Source organism: Polyodon spathula, unplaced genomic scaffold (assembly GCF_017654505.1).
Source record: "Polyodon spathula isolate WHYD16114869_AA unplaced genomic scaffold, ASM1765450v1 scaffolds_582, whole genome shotgun sequence".
Taxonomy (NCBI): Eukaryota; Metazoa; Chordata; class Actinopteri; order Acipenseriformes; family Polyodontidae; genus Polyodon; species Polyodon spathula.
The window spans coordinates 1-25,000 of NW_024472071.1; the positions used below are offsets into that span (position 1 = coordinate 1).

Here is a 25,000-nt window from a genome sequence, read left to right on the forward strand (position 1 = left end):
CTAACCCTTGTTCATGCTGTTTCTGATCTCATTCTAACCCTTGTTCATGCTGTTTCTGATCTCATTCTAACCCTTGTTTATGCTGTTTCTGATCTCATTCTAACCCTTGTTTATGCTGTTTCTGATCTCATTCTAACCCTTGTTCATGCTGTTTCTGATCTCATTCTAAAACCCTTGTTTATGCTGTTTCTGATCTCATTCTAACCCTTGTTTATGCTGTTTCTGATCTCATTCTAACCCTTGTTTATGCTGTTTGTGATCTCATTCTAACCCTTGTTTATGCTGTTTCTGATCTCATTCTAACCCTTGTTCGTGCTGTTTCTGATCTCATTCTAACCCTTGTTTATGCTGTTTCTGATCTCATTCTAACCCTTGTTTATGCTGTTTCTGATCTCATTCTAACCCTTGTTCGTGCTGTTTCTGATCTCATTCTAACCCTTGTTTATGCTGTTTCTGATCTCATTCTAACCCTTGTTCATGCTGTTTCTGCTCTCAGTCTAACCCTTGTTCATGCTGTTTCTGATCTCAATCTAACCCTTGTTCGTGCTGTTTCTGATCTCATTCTAACCCTTGTTTATACCGTTTGTGAGCTGACAGGATACCGTGCCTGTGTTGCAGACTCTGAGCAAGCCTGAGCAAGATGGAATTCCAATAAGGATGGCAGTATAAAACTGACCTGAGGGATGTGCACCCACTGATTTCTTCCCCTCTTTAACAATGAGTTTGTTAAAGACATGTGATAGTCTCAATGGGAATACATTTAAACAACATCGTCTAATGGTCATGTACGAATCTGTGTTCATAGCAATGTGTTTATATACACTCACTGCCCACTTTACTAAAACCAGCAGGTAGCACTGGAATGGCACCTTCTTGAATGCAAACTAGGCTGGGTCCTTCAATTCCCCTGGAAGGTCCAATAACACCCCGTGTGAGCTGAAGATTGTAACAAGTCCATACCCCTCAATGCTGAGAGTCCTGCAGGCAGTAGACATCAGTTTCACACATGCAATAGCTTTCCTGATAAAATCAATAGCTAAGGTCACCAGCTGCCCCCCCCCAGCATAGTGACCACTGCAGCTAACGACCCCAAACAGCCATCGAGAAGCTGTCAGTGAGCTGACACTGCCCAGAGAGAACTATCAATACAGCGACTTCATGAGGATTGATGTGGTCTTCTGAGATTGCTTAGCGCTCCTATTTTAAAACCGATTTGGGAGTGTGTTGTGTGTTTTACGTCTTTATTATTATTATTTATTATTATTATTATTATTATTATTATTATTATTATTATTATTTCAGTTTTTATTTGTCCTGTTTTGTAAACACAGTGAGGCCTCGGATCATAGGGCTATTTTAAGAGATGCTGCATTAAAATCTATTGACTGTATAGATCAATACAACAACAGGCTTTGCAGAAATCCATGATGGAATTCCTATACGGCACACCCCCAAATACACCAGCAATTTTGTGGGTCCATATTCATTTTGTTTAATATTCAGATCCCCCTGGCCCACAAGGAGAAGGCGGCATGCGCGGGCTGCCTCTGATCATTCCCACTGTTTACAATAAGCAGCTGGATTGGCGGCTCCCTGCAGATCGATGCATGATCCTGTCCCTTTCATATCCCTGCTAAGTGACTTACGGATAGGAAGCAGAAATCAATACCAGAGCAAGGTATCCCTCTCCCTGCGCTTGCCAGCATCGAACCCGAGCTCAGCACAGCGGCAGCCCACAACGCTGCCAGTTATTTATTTTATTCTCTACAGTCATCTGTGAAAAACACCTCCTTTTTCTTTTCTGACAAATAGCAAGAGGGGGGAAAAAAGGAACAAAAGAATAGATCACTTACTAGAGCTCTTTACAAAAAAGTCCCCAAGACTCCTGTGTGTGTGTGTTTTGATTGGAGTTAGACCAAGATGGCAGACTGTGCTTCAGGACCCTGGACAGCACTGTGCTGTCAGTGCAACAGGGAGAAGGGCAGCCTTCCAGTTAACATGCTGGAAGAGGCAGTCTTAGGGTGTCAGCACATCAAAGACTATATCGCATCGCTTCAGCTTGGTTTCATGTATCAGTGGCATATACATGTGATACCTAATGCCCTGTAAATATTAGACTGCCAAGTCTGGCAATCAGGAACCTGAGAACCTGTTGCCATGCTAAGAGCCTATCAATCTTTTTGGTGTGGATGTCAATGGCAAGGCAATGGAAATGTACACAGATTGCTCAGGTTTTCAGCAGCTAAAGAATACACTGATATAATAGTTGTGGTAAAGTCTACTTCCAAACCCCAAATGTGATATCTACCTAACTATAGATTAGACTGATGGAATTATGGCATTGCAACACTACCTGAAAGCCTATTGTCTGCTTATTAACCAATTGGGTACTGGTCCTTTTGACTGACATGATTAAAAGCCAGTCAAGAGTTCCTACCACATCACATGGACGACATAACCTTTTTGAACTTGGATCCCAGTGGTGATGCAAGTGAGCTCAGGACACTGGAAAAAAAACAAAACAAAACAAAACTAACGAGATAAACTGCTTGGAAAGTTCAAAGCTGTTTGTATAAAAGTCTATTGTGGTAAACCGTGGTAAAGCATAGTAAAATGCAGTGAGGCATAGTAAAAACCATTTAATTAAGCCAATGTGAACAGTGTAATTAACTGAGCAGCTTGGTAAACCATAGTAAAAAAAAAAATAAATAAATAAATACACTTAACCATGGTAGAGCTTAGTTAATAGTTAAATGAACAGGAAACCAACAAAAACACATAAATATAATACACACATATTGTAAAACTATGACATCCAAATATATATATATATATATATATATATATATATATATATATATATATATATATATATATATATATATATACACACACACACACACACACTGCACAGTGGGACAGTAACCATTGGCGAGGCAGATTCTGTCCGGCACTTGATTATACAGAACAGAGTAACCGCTCCCTCTAGTGTCCAAAAATATTATTGCAGCTTTTTTCTTCCTGTGACAGCACAATTATTCAGCCGGTTCCCCTGTTTCAGTATCTGTAGCTGTATAGCTCAGTGCTTCCCAACCCTGGTCGTTGTCCTGCTGGTTTTTGTTCCAACCGATCTCTCAGTTACTAAACTGAAACCTTAACTGAACTTAATTAGCTTAATTTGACTTTTAAAAAAATTTAATATTTAACTTGGAACCTCCAACTGTTATTTAACTTGGAACCAACTGTTTAAAAAAATAAAACATCTCTGATTAAACAAATTATAATTCAATGAAGGGTTCAATTAAGTAATTGAAGAACTACTGCTATAGCTTATAGGTTAAAAAGTTACCTGTCTGAGGCTGTACCATTCTGCATATATACATACTAACTATTTCATGCAGAATTCACCTTTAATAATGCCATTGCTAATACTGGATGCTTGAAAACTTGCTAAAAACTTCGATGATTCAGTGACATTGTAATCAGTGCAATTTGACTTGTATTTGAGACCACTTCATTGGGTCGACTCTAGAATTAGAATTTAAAATAAAGTAATAACAACTATTTAGTAACTACTTTTTAAAAGCAATATTCCAATAAAATATTACACTAATGCACACGTCAATTAACAGATTATTATTCAGTTCAAAGATCAATCAATATAAAACAATTTAAAATGCTTCGAAGTTTAGATACATATTATGTTGCTAGCTATGCACAATAATGGTAATAAACTCCAATAGACTCTCATTTCAGGGACAATGACATTGCTGTAGGTGTTACTAGGTGATAACTCCAGAGTCACTAACGGGGAGTTCCATTATTGCTGAGGAAGACGCCACAGCAACGGCATCATTACAACTATATTACAACTGCAGTCTGCTGAAAGAGAGCAGGGCTTGAGCATCTGTGTGAAGTGTGTCATCAGTAAGCAGTGCCTTTAGAACAGGTGTCATTAATTAGTGTCCTCTCTCAGCCTGGCTTTGGTTGGCTGTTCCATTACTGAGTAATCACAGCTGACCTCCACTGGCACTTAGTTTTACTGGTCACTGTAGATGTGTACAGTGAGTCTCTAAATACTCCTGGAGCAGCAGGTAGTCCCAGAGCTGTGAGTTAACACATGGATATGGTAATGTGATCAAAGTGCTCTCAGAGATGGAACTCAGCACACTTGGCTGTCAGTCCCCGTGTCTTTTTAAGAGGGCTGCAATCATTCAGAAAGGTTCTTATCACAGTTGAGGCGCTTTCAGGAGCACAGAGAGGGAACGCATATTAAACATGACAAGCCACTGGAAACTGTGCTGATTGCACAGTATAATATTAAACACAACAAACCATGGGGCAGCACAGGGGCGTGGTAGTTAGCACTGCTGCCTCACAGCACCAGGGTCCTGGGTTCAATTCCAGCCTAGGGGTCTGTCTGTGTGGAGTTTGCATGTTCTCCCCATATCTGTGTGGGTTTTTTCTGGGTACTGCAGTTTCCTCCCACAGTCCAAAGACATGCTGTTTAGGTTGATTGGTTATTCTAAATTGCCCTTTGTGTGTGTGTGTGTGGTGCCCTGCAATGGACTGGCATCCTGTCCAGGGTGTAGTCCCACCCTACACCCTGTGTCTGCCAGGTTAGGCTCCAGCTCACCACAACCCTGTAAAGGATTAAGCAGTTAATGATAATGGATGGATGACAAGCTATTGGAAACTATGGCACATGCATGTTAATTAATGTTATTAACATTATTACAAGGTTTACCAAAGAGACAGCACAGCCACACTTACTGTGAAATAATAGTAACCTGCCATAACACTGTCAACACAATGTAGGGCTCTGTGACATGGCTCACCTTGACTGCCATCAAGTTTCTAGCTAGTGTTAGATTGAAAAAAAAAATATATATTATTATTATTAGTGCTACTTGAAAAATGTAGTATCATCTCTGTAGTATACTGATCTTAAGGATCAGAAAACAAGTTTTCCATATCCTATAGTGTATTTGTACTTGTTTATATAAACTCATATTTGATTATTTTTTTAAAAATGTTACTTCACATGGAAACTACCTGTTTACTTATATGCTTTGGAGTCACCCTCTTCATCAAACAGACATTTACAAAAACAAATGGTTTCACTCCCATCTATCCCTGCTCCCTGCTGCTCCAGCCCCACGAACAGAAATGAGCCTCGCAGCTCTCCTCCCGGCTCTGCCTTTGTATGTGGTCAGGCCAAACTGACAAGAAAATAACCAAGCTCCCCTCCAATCAATTCTCTCATGGCTGGCTTGCCTGCCTGTTGGAGGGGAACCGAACACAGTGCAGGGATTTGATATAGAAATCCCTGCTTTAAACATATATATGTATAGCAGGAATTATATACAGAGTAATTCTAATTCTCACAACAATGTTGTAGCATTGTGAAAACTGGAGTGCACGTGGAGGATGATATGCACAGGGAAATATTAATGACACTCCTGTGATGCACCGCATGGCCACCAGAGGGCAGTTCAATAATATTAATCACCCTGTATACATGCAGTAAACACAAACTATATGCATTTACACCCCGACTCGCAACGTACACACTTATAGAACAGGATATTATTTGCAGGTGCAATTCCACCGATTCAGGAATGATTTTGTAAATTCACCGCACAAGGAGTGTAAATAGGATATGGTTTGTTCATAGCAATGTGGTGGTGTCTGTGTATCCTCATGCACACGTTTCTGATGCTCTCCTGCTCCTGGGACAGCCCGTTCTTCTTGACCTGCACCCAGGTGTTTTTATTAACCCTACCTTGCTGAAATGTGATACTTGAAGCTTTCACATAAAGAACCATTACAAACATTTAGAGATACCGTTTCTTTATAGATTTTTAGAGCCTACACAAATCACCAGATTCATGGCTTAACACGATCTATGATAAAAATGGGCAGATATGATATTTTACATGAGCCACACACTACATCACAATAAGAAATGAGCTTACAGACTTCTACCAGACTATGAGATCTACCAGCACCGTGAACTGGAAAAAATACAACTGCTGCATTGAAACCCAGGAACTTCACAATAACGAGTAATAACACGACAATGTAGGTAATATATTCATATTCTGGAATACTACATCAATGATAAAGGATCTACCTATAGGCAAACTGAAGCCATTTCTGCACTGGGTAAACAAGACCCCTTACTACCCAAGAGGCTCTGTGACTTTGAATTTTGGTGCGTTAAAGTAAGTCACTTTCCTTTCATTATTAAAATCAAAAACCGTCCAGAACAGAATCAGGTACGTTATTTAATCAGTCAAATAGATTTCAAATCAACAGTCTTTTATAAATCCTGGTTAGTCTGTCCATGTGCCTGTCTGGGTCCTTCTGGCTTAACTCTGGGTCTGAAGAAGGTGTGCCCCTCTCCCGCCTGTCCCTGTGTCTGAGGATATATCTGTATGCCCCATATGAATGCCACCTCTCTGTGTTTGTGTGTGTGTGTAGATCTCCCTGTGTTAGTCTCTCCAGCACAGCCCTAAAATCAAAGAGTGTGTCTCAGCCGAGCCCCTCTGCCTGTGCTCAGTCCCTCCAGCTCAGCCCCAGGGTCTCTGCGATGAAGCTGAAGATGTGCGCCTCCTCCTGGATGGCCTTGGCAGTGGGCTTGCCGGCTCCGTGCCCGCTCTTGGTGTCGATGCGGATCAGCAGGGGCTGTCTCTGGCCGGGGCGGCGGCCCACACAGTGCTGCAGGGTGGCTGTGTACTTGAGGGAGTGCAGGGGCACCACGCGGTCGTCGTGATCCCCCGTCAGCAGCAGCATGGCTGGGTAGGGAGGCGCAGGGTCGGTGGGGAGGGGCAGGTTGTGCAGAGGGGAGTACCTGAGGACACACAGACAGTGTTAACAAACTGCAGTGTCGCTGGATCAAGACAGTCATAACGTCAAACGTGGTTCTATGATAACCAGCATGAAGTCACATTTGAATAATTTACAGCACAGGTTTAATTATAATGGGGTTTATTGTAATGATGTAAACTATGGCTGATCTCAATACAAATAAATGCTCTGTGGTTCAGCTCACACTTATCCTGCCTATCAAATGTTACCCATTATTAAAACAAATTATACACTCATTATCCCATCTGAAAGGCAGCCTTTCTTAATTTCAGTTTCTTGTATTGCAAACATTTCAGTGTTAAAGTAAAAAACACGAAATATGCGTCTTCAAAATATAAAAACACTTGAAAGGGGCTTAATGTTCTGCTTTTTTTCACATTAAAAAAAACAAAATTACAATAATAAAAAAAATTATAATGACAATGGACCCGGTTCAGAAAGTTTTAACTTCAGAGTTACTTACAGACTGCTTTTGAAAGTCTCTTCTGATAAATTCAATTGTCATGACTCAATATTCATGAAATGTTTCTTGAGAGTTTAAAGTAGATAATAATAGATCACAAAAAAAGACTTGAAATAGCGTGAACAGCTGACAAGCTCAGTGCTCAGTATTGCTGAGGTGCCCCTGTAGGAATGCACTAGAAGGATGCTATGCACTCACTTGATGAGCCAGTGGAACTCCTCCTTGTTGTTGGAGCATCCGTAGTCCGTGGTCCAGGCGTGGCCGATGGTGAACTTGTGGAACTTCAGCATGTCCATCACACCCACCTTGGCAATGCCGCAGCCAAACAGCTCGGGACGCTGGTTCACACAGGCGGCTGGCAGGCAGGAGACAAAAAGAGTGTGTTTAAATCCACCAGCCTTTCACCTCTGGAGGTCTGGATTGGAAACCTGGTCATACATTAAATGAGTTTTTTAACTTGGTGCATGGACTGAACTGCTCCCTCACCCCTAAGAGAAAGGCTTCTCCCTCCAGTTCAGGGTGGGCTTGAGGCATGGAGACTGAACTGCTCCATGCCTCCCTTGCCCCCTGTGAGAAAGGGGCTAATATCAACTGGGGGCTTGGCTGAAAGCACAAAACTCAGTTCACATAGTATGTGACCCAAGCTACCACAGAAGAAGCCAATGAGACTTCAATCAGAATTGTTTGTCTAGCCACTTGTTCAGTGTAATGATTCAGAATGCAGGAGCTGGATTCTATCAATTAGACAGGGCTGGCTTATCCCAAATAAGAACAGGCGTAAATATCAGCCATCATTAAGACATACATAACATAATCTAGAACTAGTAAACACTCTCATGACGAAAAGGTTTCAATACTAAATACCTACCGACCAGCAGGCCTCCGTTAGACGCCCCCCTGATGGTGAGTTTGGAGGAAGAGGTGTACCCCTCTCTGATCAGATACTCGGCACCACACTGGAAATCATCGAAGCAGTTCTGCTTGTTCCCCAGACTTCCTCCTGGAATACAGAGACACTGTGTCCTCCAAGAGAAAGAGCACGATTCTGTCCTGATAACCATCGCTCCCTCTCTCACCATCTCCCTCTCAAGTTTATCATTTAAAATAAGCTCTACTAGGACCTTTGGGAATTCAGCTGCCCCACCTTTGTGCCAGGTCTCTCCATACTCCCCCCCGCCTCTTATGTTGGCGACAGCGAGGACTCCCCCCAAGTGTCTCACAAAGATGAGGTACGCAACGCTGGGGACACAAAACAGGAAGGGATGAGACACTGGGAAGCAACCGAAACTTTACTCTTTAAAAGAAAAGAACATATGTCCTATTAAAAAAACAAGCAACAGTCTGGCAGTGATAATACAGTTAGGACCAATGCTAATGACATTCCTTATCACTCCTTTAAAGTGGTCTGAAGGCGTTACAGCGTTCCCTCATCTTAAGATTGTACGGTCTTCTTTCAGTGCTTCTGTGTATATTAGTTAAGGGTAAAGTGGAATGCTCCTACTTGTATGAAGGCTGCTGGGAGTGGTTGAAGCCTCCATAGCCATACAGCAGTGCCGAGTGAGAGCCGTCCAGCTTAATGCCCTTCTTGTGGACGATGAACATGGGAATCTTGGTGCCATCCTTACTGGGGAAGAAGACCTGTTGAGAAAAAAAGGGTCCACTTAAAGAGGAACTTCGTAGAGGTCTAGAATATCACAGTAATCTTACCGAATGAACTCATCTTACTTATTTTCATTCTGTATATCTGTTTGAATCAAACCAGAAGTTGACAGCACCCCTGTGATCTCAAAGGGGATCTTAAACATGTATTCTCTAAGTTCAGCTGCCACAACAGTGCCCCTAGTGGATGTAAGAAATACATCTGTAAGAAATACCATGTAGAACACACATGCCTGATTCATTCAAATTTGATTAAACACCTTACACAGGAAGACTGGACTATACCCCCCCCCCAAATTATTTTACACCTGATTATCGCCCCAATTCTCCTCAACACAGCAGTTCCCCACACAGCTCAGGAGAATACTCGGTGGCCATCCTCCGACCCCAGCTTCCTCTATTACACCCAGGAACTCCAGAGCGGATGTCAGCGAGCTACCGTCCTCTGGAGGACAAAGGCCAGTCCTGCAGGTGTCCGCTCTGAGCTCTCCGGGCGCCTGGCTGGTCGGGTCCGCTGTAGCGTGACGAGAAGAAACAGTCCCTGATGGCTTTGCCTCCTTAACCCACGGAAGCACCAGACGCTCCCTTCAGAGTCCCCCAGTTAAGGCCGGCCTATTTTGTACAATAAGGATGCGAACCTGCGCTGTACGACTCACCCTGCGCACCACGCGGCTGCGATTTACCAGGTGAGCCCCTCGGGGACTCAGACAATAAACATTTATTGAAGACATCCTGATGATTTTTAAAGGAAAACATGATTTATAACAGAACAATGCTCCAAGAGGTTAAAATCCAGGAGTCAGGGGGGCAGCTGCGTACAAGTGCACCTGATGTGTGCTGAGATAATACGGGATGTGAAGCATCTTCTCCAAGTCAAACTCCAACAGAATCATGCGGTTTCAGGCTTGTTTAATGAAAGTGACTGGCTTGCCTGAACAGTCTGGTAGTCCGAGGGGTCGAAGCCCTTCACCTCCACCTGTCTGAACACTGTGGGCTCCAGGGTCTCTGAGGTCAGGTCACAGTGGTAGATGACTCCTGCACAACGAAACAACCACAGGGGCTGAAAAGACTCCTATATGGTGTATTTCTGCACACGAGAATGTAGATATTTGGTGTTGGCTTATATGTAAATAAAATGAATATTGTGTACAGCATTTGTATCAGCGGGGATTTTTAACAGGCAGACGAGCTAGCCATGTGAGAATGCGGCTGGACTAGGTTTAGACTGACCCGCAATCTGTGAGAATGTGTTCAAGCTAAACTGGGAATTTGAGCCTGACCACAAGCCAGTTTAGCCCGACCACATTTATAAAGGAGGAGACGGCCCCTCGGTTTAGTCAAGGACGCGAGACCAGCAGGGGCTTTGCTCTTGGTCCTGGTCGGTGTGGTAGCTTTAGCTTGGAGGAATATTGTTTGTTTTGCATTTTGACTATCAAGCCTGTGTAAGGCAACTCTTATTTAACAGTTTTTGTAAAGTGGTCCCAGTGCTGAACTGCAATGTCTTTGTCCTGTCTCTGCTCTTTCTGCGTCTGCCATGCCTTGAGCACGAAGCTGCCTCCAAAACATACCTTGTAATTTCTTACAAACGCATCTGTGGCAACCGTGCGTTTCCAAACTGAAATACCTCTTTTCACAATCAATGGTTGAAAAAGGACAAGTGTGATGTAATCAGCTAACAGGCCAATAATGATCAAAGAGAGACGGCAATAGATAATGATGGATTCAAAGTACAAGGAGCTGTGAGGGCGCTGACCTGGCTGCAGAAAGGAGTAGAACTTGTAGAAGATGTCCGTGTCTTTCTTGCGGCCGCTGAAGCCGGCGATGGTGCCCAGATCCAGGGGCAGGGTCTTCAGCAGCTTCCCCGAGGCCAGGCTGAACAGCTGCAGCACATCCTTGGCGTCGCGCATGTAGTCAACCACCAGGAACTGCCCGTTCACGCACGTCACAAAATCTACAGGACAGGCAGGGAAAAGAGAAGCGGGATACTATTATTTGAGGCTTCAAATCAATTACAGAAAGTGCTTACAAAGAGCATCAAAGAACCAGGGGCGCTACTGGAGTGGAGTTCTGGGGACCTGATACCCCCCAGCTAAACAGCTGACCATAGAGTTGACTATAAAAACACTAAATAAAAATATCCTTGAATCAGTTGAAAATGTGAAATGCCTTTACTAAAATAACTATATTTGTCTTAATTTGGCAGTAAAAGTTATTATTGAATTAATGTTTTAGTAGATGTTTTGGTCTGATTCACCAAACTTTAACTCCTGAATTATTTTAGAACTTTTTAAAAGTCTATTTAAAATGCAGTTGTGTAGAATGTTGTTTCTTTAACCACAGCTGTTAAGAGTTTCATGAATATCAAACATTATGCAAGTGTTAAGAGATCTAGCGTTGAACAGCTCCTAGAGTTACTTTATTTTCCATACACTGTACTTGTTATATAAACAGAATACTCCGTGAACGTTCTGGTGTTTCATATCACACACGAGGACCGTTACTGATTCTGCTATCTTCATTCGTGGATAAAATACAGTTCATGCATTATATTCATTTAAACATTCTTTAAAAAACTCAGGAGAGCTTTGTAAAAAGGGTTCAGTATTGAATGCAATACATTAGCTGCAGGAAAGAGCTGTTCAGTTCAGAATGTCTTCTGCTAGCTCATACCCAAGACGTCCTTGTGGTGCTCTGGGATCAGCGTCCTCCAGTGGGCGGGGTCACAGTCACTCAGGTCAATATTAATGACGCGCGAGCGAGGTGCGTCCAGGTTAGTCAGGAAGGTGAACACAGTCTCTTCGTTGGTGATGTACGAGTACTTGGCATCGAAGTTATCAATAACCTTGACCCAGGGAAGGAGGCCTGCGCATATTAATGAGGATTGGAAAGAAAATCAAAAGCTGTGTCAGCCTCGATCTGAAACTCTGTTTCCACTGCCTGCACGTGTATTTGAAATTCTAGGAGGGTAGCATGTACTGGTTACAGTGATTGCAGAGATATGTACAGAAATGTATGGAATGAAAGATGGTTAACTCCAGTAATCTTGTAAAAGAGGTTGGTTAGTGGCTGGCTGCACTTGAATGGAGTGACAGCTGCAGGGCTAAATTCTATTGATAATTAGAAAGATACAAAAACAGGCTGTAGTCAAGTATGTCCTGAGCCCATATGGTATAAATACCGGGCATGGAGGCGACACAGACAGAGAAGCCTCTAATACCTCCAGGATCATCGTGGCCCATCGGTGATTCAGTCTGAGGGCTCTCTCCAGGGGTAATCTGATCAACTGCCTATCTCTGTTAATGCTAGTGGCACGAATCTAAACAGTAACGCTGAAGAACATTTGAACTAATAAATTGTTCCCATTTGAAACATGGTCTGGTCTCATGCTTACAGCGTAACACAGAATTTAATTCCATGTTCATCTTCATTCATAACCCTTATTCCTTACATGCCCTGTGTTTTGATGAGTTGTGCTTTTCCTATGTCTGGTGATTGAATAGGGCCATAATATCAGGGGTACTGATACAAAAGGTAAATGGACTAAAGGAGTTGGGGGTGGGGGGGTCACTTTCTAGTGTCAATATGATAGAGCTTTTTCAAGTACAAAGCTAAGCCAGTCTTAGTGCTAGGCTAGGCATGACGAAGGCTGTACAGCCAGTCATGCCTGTTTGTCTTTCTAGACTTTCAGCCAGATGGAATACACCTCCTCTTGTTTCTTTCGTCCCTTGCCTCAGGGCGGTTCTGGATTGCTCTTACCCTTGATCCCGTCGGGCAGCAGCTGCAGGTCACAGTACCAGAGACGGTTGACATGCTTGCACCCTTCACGGATTTTTAAGAGGACGTAGCGCCCATCATCTGACACCTGTAAACAGAGAGGGATTTGGAAGAGAGGTCGGCACAGGGGATCCAGTCTGACACTGGGCACTCTTTCTGCTCAATAGGGCCTGCACATTTACAAAAGAGGATTGAAACCTGCTGTGAATCAAGGCAGCCACTCACCTCAGCAGCACTCAGCCATTTGGGATGGTCAGGAAACTCAGCAACCAAGATGTCCTGGGACTGGTCTGTTCCGATCACATGGTAGTACAGCTTTTGATGGAGATTGGTGGTGGTCTCAGTACCTGGAACATATTAAGTTTTAGTGATGGCTCTTCAGCTGTGCCTAAAATGGGTTCAGGAGGGTAATGGTTTCTGACATACAAGGCCTAAGATCACTAAATAATAACAACTTGACTGTTGGTCCAGGGTTCTTGTGTTTTATATATAATATTCTATATTCTATATGTAACCATCGTATATCCAATGTGAAAAGCAGGAGAAAACGGCTACAAGACATGAATCTAAACATCAAGAATACAACTCAGATATCTCATACCCTATTCCAGGTGGGTCTTTAACTCTACATCAATCAAGTTACTTACTGAAGCCTCTCAGATATGACAAATACAATGGAAAATGATCATTCAAATAGACCCCAATAACTAGTATGATGCAAGCGAGTACCCGCTGGCTCTTTGCTCGCGTACCATCAGCTTTGCCCTCCTGCTGGGGGTAGCAGTTGTAGAAGACTCCTTTGCCGTCGTGAGTCCAGGACAGGCAGCTGAATTTCACCCTCTCCAGAGTGTCGGGCAGCTCCTTCTGATCTTCCACTGTCATGAACTTCACAGTGACCCAGTCCGATCCACTGCCACTCAGCCCGTAGGCAAAGCACTCGCACTGCTCTGACAGACGCGCCACTGCAGACACACACACACAGGAGGGGAGGCATTGCAATGAGCGATGACAGGGTGCACTGTAACACATCCTCCACTCAGCACCATGCACTCAGCTTCCAGTCTGCTCGGAAGAACACAGCCAGATTTGTCTGAGGTCAAAATGACTTAACTGAGCACAAGGTTAAGGAAACAGGCTCTTCAGCATAATAGTATTTGGGAGTGAGATTATGTGTGTCATAATAAGAAACACATTGTGGTATCTAAATGTAAAAATGTGATTTCTAGGTTGCAGGAAAGTGCATGTTTTTAAGTTAGCATTTAGAAACTGCACTATGAGCCACTCGTTCACTTGTGCACCTATTTTCATCTGTCAGGTGTTAGAGGAGTTCTGTAATCTGTAATAAATTGTAGTGATTAGGGTTGTGCAAGTAATAATAATAATAATAATAATAATCATTATTTTTATATAGCGCCTTTCATAGTGGACCACCATCACAAAGCGCTTGGTCGTAGGCTGTGAACTATGCATTATATGCAGAGTCACTTATAATAGGACACTGCAAGCGCTTTGATTTTCTGAGTAATTCCCTTCAACATGTTTTTTGTCTATAGTAAAAGCACAGCAAGGTGTAGTAAAGCACACTGAAAGCATGTTAAAACAAGGCAAACCAGGGTAAACTATGGTAAATGCATAGTACAACCATGGGAAAACTGCAAAATTACATGCGCAAATACCGTGGTAAACTTGTACACGGGTAAATAAGCAACAGGCTTTTTAAAAACAGTGTTCATTTCACTACAAGAAAAGCTGCCTTCCTATCACTTGCCCTCATCCATCCAATTGACAGCCAATCAATAGCAGTTAACTTTCACGGTGGTGTTTCAAAGGCCGCTTGGAAGTGACTTCATTGGTTACTGGCGTACATGTGACCTTCCCTTGTGACCTGGGAGACGTATTGTTTAGCAAGTTTAATCAGAGGGTACCAGCACCACAATCCCCACAATTCACTGCAGAGGTTGCATTTCCATGGAAACAAGCGAAGTGAAAATCAGTTAGTGAAATTAAAAAGATTTGATATGAAATGTGAAAAGGTGAGATATATCTGCGATTATTTAATACTCTTTATTTTAAATCCTATTGTCAGATTGTGCTTGATGAGTCCCTGATAATTGTGTCTACAAGACCAAACGCTTGGTTTTCTGTTCTGCAATTAACACATTTTTATTCCATTTCATTAACACCTAGCATCTTAAAACATGTTCAAGGTAATTACTCAGATTTTTTGCACAGTCCTAGCAGTGACAGCTTTAGATGACTTAGTTAAGGAGGAAAGCAATCGGTTTGGGGCTCATTTCTTGATTTCTTCAATAAGATGAAATATCATCCAGGCATGAGGCTAGTCAGTCTGAATGGTACAATAACAGGCTCTGTTTGAGATGCGCTGTGAGGAGACACTCTCATAATGCCTGACTGTGGCTAGTGTCACTGTCCCTCGACGGTCGTGAAGAGGAATTTCCAGAGAATGATGCGAGGCATCACATGCTTGATACTGAAGTTTTTTGGGGAGGGTATTTACTTTGCAGGGAGACCGTCCCGTCTGCGGAGAGCTTGTTTGGGTCGAAGAAGGCCCGCGGGTCACTGTCGAGCGAGTCCTGCATGTACAGCACACTCTGGTTCTGCAGCCCCGTGTTGTGGTAGAAAAAGTACCTGAAACTCAAAGAAACACCCCTGGAATCAGCAAGAACCCCACTGCACAGACTGGGGCTTTTATAAGGGGTACCGTGCCAGGAATTACATTGAAGTCCTCTGGAAATGCATTTCAGGATTGTATTTGCAGCCTAGCATTGCATTACAGGGAAAACTATTAAGGTCAGTCAAGGGACCAACGCAACACGGTCTTAAAGAACATTAGAGAAGGTGAAGCGATTTCAAAAGATCCTATCTACATTATGGCCCTCATTTTGTCTCACATTTCTCTGTACACCAACACAAGTGAACTTTATGAATGAAGATCGATTGCTCCTCACACATACTTCACTTACGGGTTTAAATTAAATTTCAAGAGGTTGCTTGAACATTTGGAACAGTAGAGACCGGTACTAAGAAGGTGGGCATTGTATCTGAGGCACAAGTGGACCAGGTTTGGGTTCAAGTGCATTTGCATTTAAATGCAACTGAGGTGCTTGCATTTGTATGTGTAAGATTTACAAGCATTTGTATTTGTATTTAAATGTAGTCGTACTCAACACTGAAGAGGACTTTTTTATTGTTTCTATCCATCGCATGTTACTTTCTTAATGATTCGTTTTCATGCAACACTGAATGGATTAATTGATTTTGAACACCATGGCTTCTATTTTGCCTCTGTTAACATTCATTGATCAATAAATCAGTTGTATCTAAAGGCTTTTGTAAAGCGTCGACAAAATGTTTTGCTTCAAAGTTTGTAATACTAAGTTTTCTCACTGCATCTGGTCATGGATTCCAACACTAAGGGCAGAATGCAACAAGATTATTAGGAATCACGACTCAATCGAAATAAGTTTCATTTAAGAAACATAGACGAGAAATACAAATCTTTTCGTCACAACATCTTATAACTCAATGATATATCTCATTAGTTTTGGGCAGTAATGGATGAGCTGCTCCTGACTCATACGTACAAGATTCAATTTACATGTTGAAATTCTGCTCACTTGTTTCCTCTCTTGTAGGGGCAGCTGTATTTGGGATAGTCGTAAAGCTCTGTCATTCTCTCTGTGAATTTCCCCTGGATGGCACATTTCTCCAGGAAAGGCAGGGTCAGCTCATTTTGGGCCTCCACGAAGGCCTGCAACACAAACAAGACTCTTTCAAACTGCACAGCACCCTGTAAAGGACTTCCACGTTTTTGTATTTCTGGTGACATTTCTCAAGGCTGCCCCTCATTCCCAGCCCCTCCCCATCACAGACTGACACTGTGTGCTGAGCTGTGAAGTTGGAATAGTGTTGTGGACACGCTCACCTTCGTCTCCTCGCTGTCCGGGTCCTCCAGCCACGCATAGGGATCTGGGATTTCCATGCCGTGGTAGCTGTCGATCTGTGGATCACATAACAGCAGGGTGTGCGATTGAAATCAAGTGTAGAATATTAGATTGAATATCTAGGTGTAGTCCCTGAAGTTTGCAATCTCATTTTTAACCCTTAACTACTAGTTGATCTTTTCCTTTCTACTATATTTTTGTCATAAAGGAGTCTATTGGTGCTCACCTATTACAGTCCCCCGTGCTCTCTTTACTGGACACAGATAGTTCAGTTCCAGAACTACACTTAACACATGTTCAGTATTTCCTCTGGGACATTCTGTCCGGCACAGAGAGAAGTTGGGGAGTTTAATACCAGCGAACAAACATGGGGGCTCTGTCCTTGTGCACTCAGGGATAAAGTAATCAATGCTAAGGATGTGTGGAACTAATAATGATATAAATAAAATAAAATAATTTATAAAATAAAAAAGTTGTATATATCCTTGCTTTAGACATGCAGATACTGCTTCCTTTTACCTAACCACTTCCTGTACTGTAGGGCAGTCTTACTTTCATGGTATAGGTGGGGCCTACAGCTCAGGATCTGTTACGGTACCAGGAAGCAGCCATTTAAAACTAGCGATGAAACATGCATGCGTCCAAAACAACAAGAACAAAGACATGTTAATAAGCCCAATATCTCAAGCACAGTAAAGAACGTCATAACTGCTATAGGATAGAAAGGGAATTAGATAACACTTTGCACTTCTTCACAGCATTTTAGGATTCAAATTTATTTAGAAGTACCAAATAAAAACGTGTGAGCAGTGCGCCCAAAACCAACAGTTATCTTTCTTTTGAAATAATGGCACCATAATTCAAATGCAATCTCTAAAATCAGTTTGCCAGTTTGTCCTTGTGCTCACTTTACCAAGGCCCCAACCAAAAACGAAACAAAGTTAAATGCCCCGTGTGAACTGTATGTTACAAGACTTTGAATTTGGATACCACTAGCATTGCTCTGTTTCTTTAAAGCTGATCATGTACTGTGCAGTCACATTTATATTTGATGTAAGACTGTTTACGTTGTATAAAATTGCTGTAAATGACGGCTGATGTGTTTAGGAAGTCATCTCTTCTGCTGTGTCATTCCTAATCAATGTGTCAATGTAAACACATTCAAAAACTGTGTCTGCCATTGTGGGTGTTGTTTTAAATGTTGTTAACCAATCGTTTGGTTGTAGTTAGCTTTGCCATACATATCTTCTCTTTATGTGCACCAAACTTTCACTCCTAATAGTTAGAGGAGATCTGATACCTTGGACTAACTAAACAATAATTAATAATTAAAAGCTTTCTTTATCATCTCTGGACTGTTAGGGCCACCATTTCCTCTATAAACTCATAATAGTAAAAGATTTATCACCTACAGTCCAGCAGTGCTTAGTACTAAAATGGTGGTTGCTTCTGTCCATCTGTGAAAAAAAAAACAAGGACCTACTATGTCCAATACGCTGAGAATGACCTTTGACTTTGAGGTCAAGGGCACATGATACTTCACTAAACCTCTCCCCTTTCTCTAAATAAATGAATCGATTTTAGTTTTTTCTTGAATCAAATTTTATGAATTCAAATTTAGTGCCTTTGAATGTTAAGTTGTGAGTATGCTTGTGTTTTAAAACATTTTCAAGCCTTAGAAAAAAAATTAAAAGAATAATTAGATAAAGGCTGAGGTTACGTTGTGTGTGCAGTGCATTTACTTGGCCTCATTAAACAAAAGTTTCAAATATTTACTTTTAAGCTAACAACAATAAAAACACAACTGTTGCAACGTGGCTTGTCTATACGTGACACAAAACATACATTTACAACATCCCAACCCGTCTACCGAGTATCTTCTAAATGCAGTGTTATTACAAACTGCACATTTACAAAGGTGTGACAAGCCAGCCCACTGTCCAGGAGACCGGCGCACTGCCACTGTTTCAGACAGTGAATGGAGATTTAAGGGAGGGAGACTTACTTTGCTTTCATCCCTGCGAGCCTCTGGATATTTGAACGCCATAGCTTCTTCGGCGTTTTTGTTTAAATGTGCTGTACAATTTCTGCCCTCACAAACAAGCCCGTTTCTCCTCGTACTCTGAAGTGAAAGTGAAACTAGAAGACCAGGGATTGCCCCCTCGGTGGATCTCAATGGTACACGCTGAGACTCACACAGTCTGTGGGCGCTGATTGGTTGATTTGTGGTACGCAGTGGCGCTGCAACGCTTGTTTCTGCTATATTGTGTAGTTTTATACTAAAATACTACTTTCATATTCCATTCTCAATCAGACTTCCATACATAAGCGAATCCTTATACAAGTTTACTGTTAATAGGAGACACTTTTTTACACAGAGAATTGTGAGGGTCTGGAATCAACTCCCCAGTAATGTTGTTGAAGCTGACACCCTGGGATCCTTCAAGAAGCTGCTTGATGAGATTCTGGGATCAATAAGCTACTAACAACCAAACGAGCAAGATGGGCCGAATGGCCTCCTCTCGTTTGTAAACTTTCTTATGTTCTTATGTTCTTAAAAGCGTTGCAAGGTGTAGTACATTGTCGACTGGTTTCCACAGACCTCGACTAGAACTAGTCTAGGATTACCTTACCTGGAATAACAATAGGTAATTCCTGATTAGTGCTAATCAGGGCATGTGAAACCAGCTCTGTAAGTAGGGTCGCCACCTGGCCCCATAATTCCGAAACACTGTGAGACAGAACAGGATTTTGAAGTTGCCTTTAAACGGAAGGAAATCAACATGTGAATTGATCCCTAAACCTTTGTTAAATTGATTCTGGTGATTAATTATATTGAGGCAGCATGACAATACAATAATATCTTTTAACAAACGAAATAAATAAATAAATAATATTTATTTATTTTATTACTAGTTTTAAAAATTTATATTTTAAAGTTTCTTTATAGTTTCTAATAGTATATCACCTTCTCCCACTGAAATCATTAATACCGAGCAGCTGTTCACTATTCCTGACACGTGAACACTGGATCAGTGTTGCTATTTAATTGGGAGAGTCAATGTAAATTAGGGCTATATATTACTAATTAATAGGATATAAATAGCACCTTTTAAATATTGAGAACTGAAATATCATTTTGTACAAAATAAAAATCTTGAATAAACCTACACACGTTTATTCAAGATGCTTTTTTTATTTTGTAAGATTTGTATTTTCACAATGATTCGGATGATTATGAAGTAGTATAAATTAAGCAAGTGCTTAGTGCTCAATTCACGTGTTTATTGCTTTCAGTTTAAGGGCAACTTAAAAACCACGTCCCGTCCCAAAGTGTTCCGGAATTATGGGGCCAGATGGCAACACTACCTGTAAGTGTAGTTGCCGTAAGGAGCCAGGACTTCTGCAGTTTAGATGCCGCTGGCTCTTACTTCTATAAAGACCCCAGCCTGAGTTATATATTTAGGACAGACAACTAGAACTTAAGAGCAGCTCCCGAGAGTGAATATTATGCGGCAATGAAAATGTCATTAATATTATTTTAGTAGTGTTTCGAAGTATCTTGCCTGTTGCTTTCGTGGGCTGCAGTTTAACATTGTGGCCACTAGATGTCAGTATTCCCTAGGCCCTGACAATGCGCACAAGCAGACAGGAAGCAAGAGCTGTTTGAAGGCCTTAGCATTGACCTAACTGGGGTGAAAGGGCCTTGATTCAAAATACAGAGTAATAGTGTAGATGGCACTAGGGAATTAATTAATAGCTACTAGTTTTTAATTAACAAGAATAACCAAGGAATATATTAAAGGCTAGTTTTAAAATAAGACATGAAGAAATAAATACAGGATGGGTTAACTGTTAAAAAAATACATTCATTGATTTATTTTGAAACACAGCATCAAATCTTTTTCAAGGTAAAAGCCTCCCCCCCCCACACACACACCTATTATGCTTGTCTGTGCATCTGTCTGTCTTTGTGAGAGTGTTAGTCTGTATACTTGATGTGTGTCTTTATTCATCTGTCTGTGCCTACAGTGTGCGTATGTGTCTGTCTGAGTGTGTGTCAGCCCTGAAGGAGATGTGTGTCCAGTCTGTCAGACTGTGTGTGTCTGTCCTCAATCCCTCCAACACAGTCCTAGAATCAAAGAGTGTGTCAGTGTGTGTCTCAGCCGAGCCCCTCTGCCTGTGCTCAGTCCCTCCAGCTCAGCCCCAGGGTCTCTGCGATGAAGCTGAAGATGTGTGCCTCCTCCTGGATGGCCTTGGCAGTGGGCTTGCCGGCTCCGTGCCCGCTCTTGGTGTCGATGCGGATCAGCAGGGGCTGTCTCTGGCCAGGGCGGCGGCCCACACAGTGCTGCAGGGTGGCTGTGTACTTGAGGGAGTGCAGGGGCACCACGCGGTCGTCGTGATCCCCCGTCAGCAGCAGCATGGCTGGGTAGGGAGGCGCGGGGTCGGTGGGGAGGGGCAGGTTGTGCAGAGGGGAGTACCTGAGGACACACAGACAGTGTTAACAAACTGCAGTGTCGCTGGATCAAGACAGTCATAACATCAAACGTGGTTCTATGATAACCAGCATGAAGTCACATTTGAATAATTTACAGCACTGATTTAATTATAATGAGGTTTACTGTAATGATGTAAACTATGGCAGGTCTAATTACAACTAAATGCTCTGTGGTTCAGCTCACAGTTATCCTGCCTGCCAGATGTAACCCATTATTATCCTCAGAGCCAAAGACAAAACAAAATGCTATTATCTTTATCTTACTGGACAGAATTGACCTTGAGTCTATGAGATGTAATAGGCCAGATCTATTAAAAATCAATTCTAGAAATAGTATCTGTACAACTCTTCCTATAATGATTGCAATGCAATTCATTCTTTCCCACTTAGACTGTGGAGATTGTACTGCACTGACATGTATCTCTGATTGAGACTCACTTGATGAGCCACTGGAACTCCTCCTTGTTGTTGGAGCAGCCGTAGTCCGTGGTCCAGGCGTGGCCGATGGTGAACTTGTGGAACTTCAGCATGTCCATCACACCCACCTCTGCCACAGCGCAGCCAAACAGCTCCGGATGCTGGTTCACACAGGAGGCTGGCAGGCAGGGAAACCAGACACCACAGGTTCAACTCACATGTCGCCATTCAATCATTGATGCTGTGCTGTATACTGCACCTCTGTTTAATATTGTTTGTTCAATTACTGTGCCCATTTTTTTACATTTTATTTAGCACGTCCCATTATGTTCCTGACCACAGCTACTCCCTACAACAGCCCAGCAGAACTGAAGGTCAGTGAGTGTCCTCCGATCCCTAAGCCAATCCCTTCTTCACACCCAGCTAGCAGCCCCTGGAGGACAAAGGCCAGCCCTGCCGGTGTCTGCTTTGAGCTCACCCGTCCCTGCTGATTCTACCTTCTCAACCCACATGGGTACCAGCCAATGAAACGCTGTGGAATCCCCAGTGAAGACCAGCAACTTCTCACAGCCAGAACACAAACCTCAATCCCCTGACTGTGTGCTCACCCTGAAGATCACACTGTCATGCCTTATCAGGTAAGCCACTTGGGGGATCCGAGAGTTTTTTGACTCGTTTCTAATGCAATGTTTTGATTGAACCTATAGGCTAATTTGCAAACCTTTCATACTTCAAGGGGCTCAAATTCAAGTCACAAGAGGAACAAGAAATCTCTTGAACAAGGCATCCCCCTTGTTATAACAAAGTGCATGTGTGGCTGTGAAACAAACTAATGGCTGCTTTGCTGCTTAACTACCATGATATAGTCTAGAAATCTATCCTTAATGTGCACTTTGTGTGGTTAACAGATGCTGAAGAAAACTGATAGAAATGCTAATATCCATATTAAAGTAAGTTGGAGTCATTCAGCACGGTAGCATCTTCTAAAACTCAATGAAAGCTGTCTTTGCAGATGGCCCAGTGGTCTCATGCACTCGCCACACCCTGCGGCTATCCCTTACGTAGCACTCAGTTTCCTTACCAACTAGAAGTCCCCCATTCGATGCTCCGTTAATGGCGAGTTTACTGGCCGTGGTGTATTTCTCATGGATCAGATATTCAGCAGCACACTGGAAATCATCAAAACAGTTTTGTTTGTTACCCAGGCATCCACCTAGAGAGGGTGGCAGTCAGGGAAATCAGAGTCAAACACCAGCAATCAAAAGAAATAGGAATGTGTCTTCATTGCGTGTGCAGCATGGTTTTCTTTTGGGGTGTTTGTGCGCCTTTGACAAGTCTTGTCATTTCTACTCCAGTGGTCTTGTCATTAAAATATTGGAATAGGGTTTACAGGGTGAAACCCCAAATATTGTGGTCTCCCAGTCTTTATCTGGTCATGTGGGGTCCTGTTTTGATCTTGTTGCATATCTGAAATGACTAAGAACATGTGACATCTATAATGCCCGTTTTCAGCTGCATACCTTTGTGCCAGGTCTGCCCGTACTCTCCTCCCCCGCGGATGTTGGCGACGGCCAGGATCCCACCCAGGTGTCTCACAAACAACAGGTAGGCAACACTGTAAAACAGCACAGGTGAGGAGTCACTGCTGACAGTACAGTGGCAGCAGCTGAATGCAGCAGGTAGGTAACTCTCTCTCTCGTCAGAAAGTCAGTATGAGATTAAAAGCTCTACACACATTATACACTTTTAAACATATAGCAGATCTTGTTTTTGACGGGGCGATTATCTATTCAGTAAACAGGGGAACAGAGTGGGGTAATGGAAAAAAATGAGTTTCACAACTTAGCCTCCAGCAGACATTAATCCACATCTCATATACTTGGCTGTACAGGTAAATCGGATTTTCAAAGTAATTCCCTTTAACAGGATTTTTGCGGGCCAGTATCACATGAACCCAGAAACATGGATGTGAAGCTCTCAGTTAGCACTCCTTCAATAGGCTGCACGGTGGAGGGATCTCGGATCCACAGATCTTTAAGGCTTGGCTGTGAAACTGACTTGTAGTAGGGCTGGATGGAGGCTTCGAATCCCCCGTAGCCGTACAGGAAGACTGGGTGGGAGCTGTCGAGTGTGATCCCCGTGGCGTGCACCAGGAACATGGGGATCTTCGTCCCGTCTCTGCTGGGGTAGAACACCTGGAATACAGGTAAACCGGGTCACTCCATGTCAAGGGCACCCAACTACACAAAGTTCAACTTGTAAACGTTTAGCACTTAACCCCCTTGCTTTAATGATGCAGTTGTCTCATTTTAGATCTATATTCAGGTGGGAATTGGGCTTCAGCAGGGGTGCACTAGTTGAAGGTGGTCAGTGTTACCTGGACAGTCTGGTAGTCCGAGGGGTCGAAGCCCTTCACCTCCACCTGTCTGAACACTCTGGGCTCTGGAGTCTCTGAGGTCAGATCACAGTGGTAGATTATTCCTATAAAAACACACAGCGGGAATACTTTACATTGTGCACCTCTATGTGGGCCATCCCTTATCAATGGTGCTTTTGCAGCTTTACCATGCGTTTTCCCATGGTTATACAATGCATTTACCAGAGTTTATCTTGTTTATTAATATACTTCATCATACCTCTCTGGTCTTCACAATGCTTACCTATGCTTTCACTCTATTGCAGCAGTTTATCAATAGCGTTGTACTTGAAATATCTGAATATCCTCAATTAAAAAAGTTCTCAGCACAGTAAAAGAATGACCAGTAATACCCTTAAGCATGCTAACATGGGCAAAGATATTGGATTTGAACCCTTGGCTGGGACTTCTTTAGGAGACTGGTTTCTAGTTTTGTAAAATTAAACATTGCTCTTTAAAATAAAACAATGGGAGTTATTTCGGGACTCTTACACAGCCCTGTATGTGGCCAGTACCTGGAGTGGTGAAGGAGGTGAACTGGTAGAAGAAGTCTGCGTGCTTCTTTCTGCTGCTCACCCCCACCACGGTGCCCACAGCCAGGGGCAGGCTCCTGAGGAACTCTCCTGTTCTCAGCTGGTGCAGTTGCAGCACGTCTTTCACGTCATGCAGGTAATTCACTAGCAGGAAGCTGTAATTCACACAGGCCACGAAGCCTGCCAGCAAAACCACAGCGCTGCGTTAGAATGCAAGTACTTCTCATTGATTCATTAATCCACTCAGTACCAAATGAATTGCTTTTTGAAAAAAAATCACAACACAAGATGTATTTATGTATACCGAGCACCAAAAGAAACGCATCACTATTCTAACATTTATTTTCGAAAAAAAAAAAGGTATATAAATGATGGACATTGACGAAATGTTTTTGGTTTCTT

General features: G+C 42.6%; 2 protein-coding genes across 2 annotated transcripts; both read right to left on the reverse strand.

Annotated features, from left to right (window-relative positions):
• Positions 1 to 5,836: 5,836 nt before the first annotated feature.
• On the reverse strand, positions 5,837 to 18,888 carry LOC121308210 (prolyl endopeptidase-like). Its single transcript, XM_041240484.1, has 15 exons — positions 18,740 to 18,888; positions 16,716 to 16,790; positions 16,408 to 16,541; positions 15,288 to 15,418; positions 13,522 to 13,731; positions 12,995 to 13,116; positions 12,752 to 12,857; positions 11,666 to 11,857; positions 10,749 to 10,946; positions 9,927 to 10,030; positions 8,838 to 8,974; positions 8,481 to 8,575; positions 8,205 to 8,336; positions 7,535 to 7,691; positions 5,837 to 6,856 (listed from the first exon to the last, which is right to left on the reverse strand). The coding sequence occupies exons 1-15, from the start codon at positions 18,779 to 18,781 to the stop codon at positions 6,562 to 6,564; spliced, it is 2,130 nt and encodes a 709-aa protein (XP_041096418.1). The 5' UTR covers positions 18,782 to 18,888; the 3' UTR covers positions 5,837 to 6,561.
• Positions 18,889 to 20,582: 1,694 nt separating this feature from the next.
• LOC121308209 (prolyl endopeptidase) lies at positions 20,583 to 24,798 on the reverse strand (the record flags this gene model as incomplete). The annotated part of the gene is made up of 7 exons (XM_041240483.1): positions 20,583 to 21,215; positions 21,671 to 21,827; positions 22,731 to 22,862; positions 23,170 to 23,264; positions 23,708 to 23,844; positions 24,027 to 24,130; positions 24,581 to 24,798. Coding segments are annotated over 7 exons (1,138 nt in total), but the record flags the coding sequence as incomplete, so codon positions are not given.
• Positions 24,799 to 25,000: the final 202 nt, after the last annotated feature.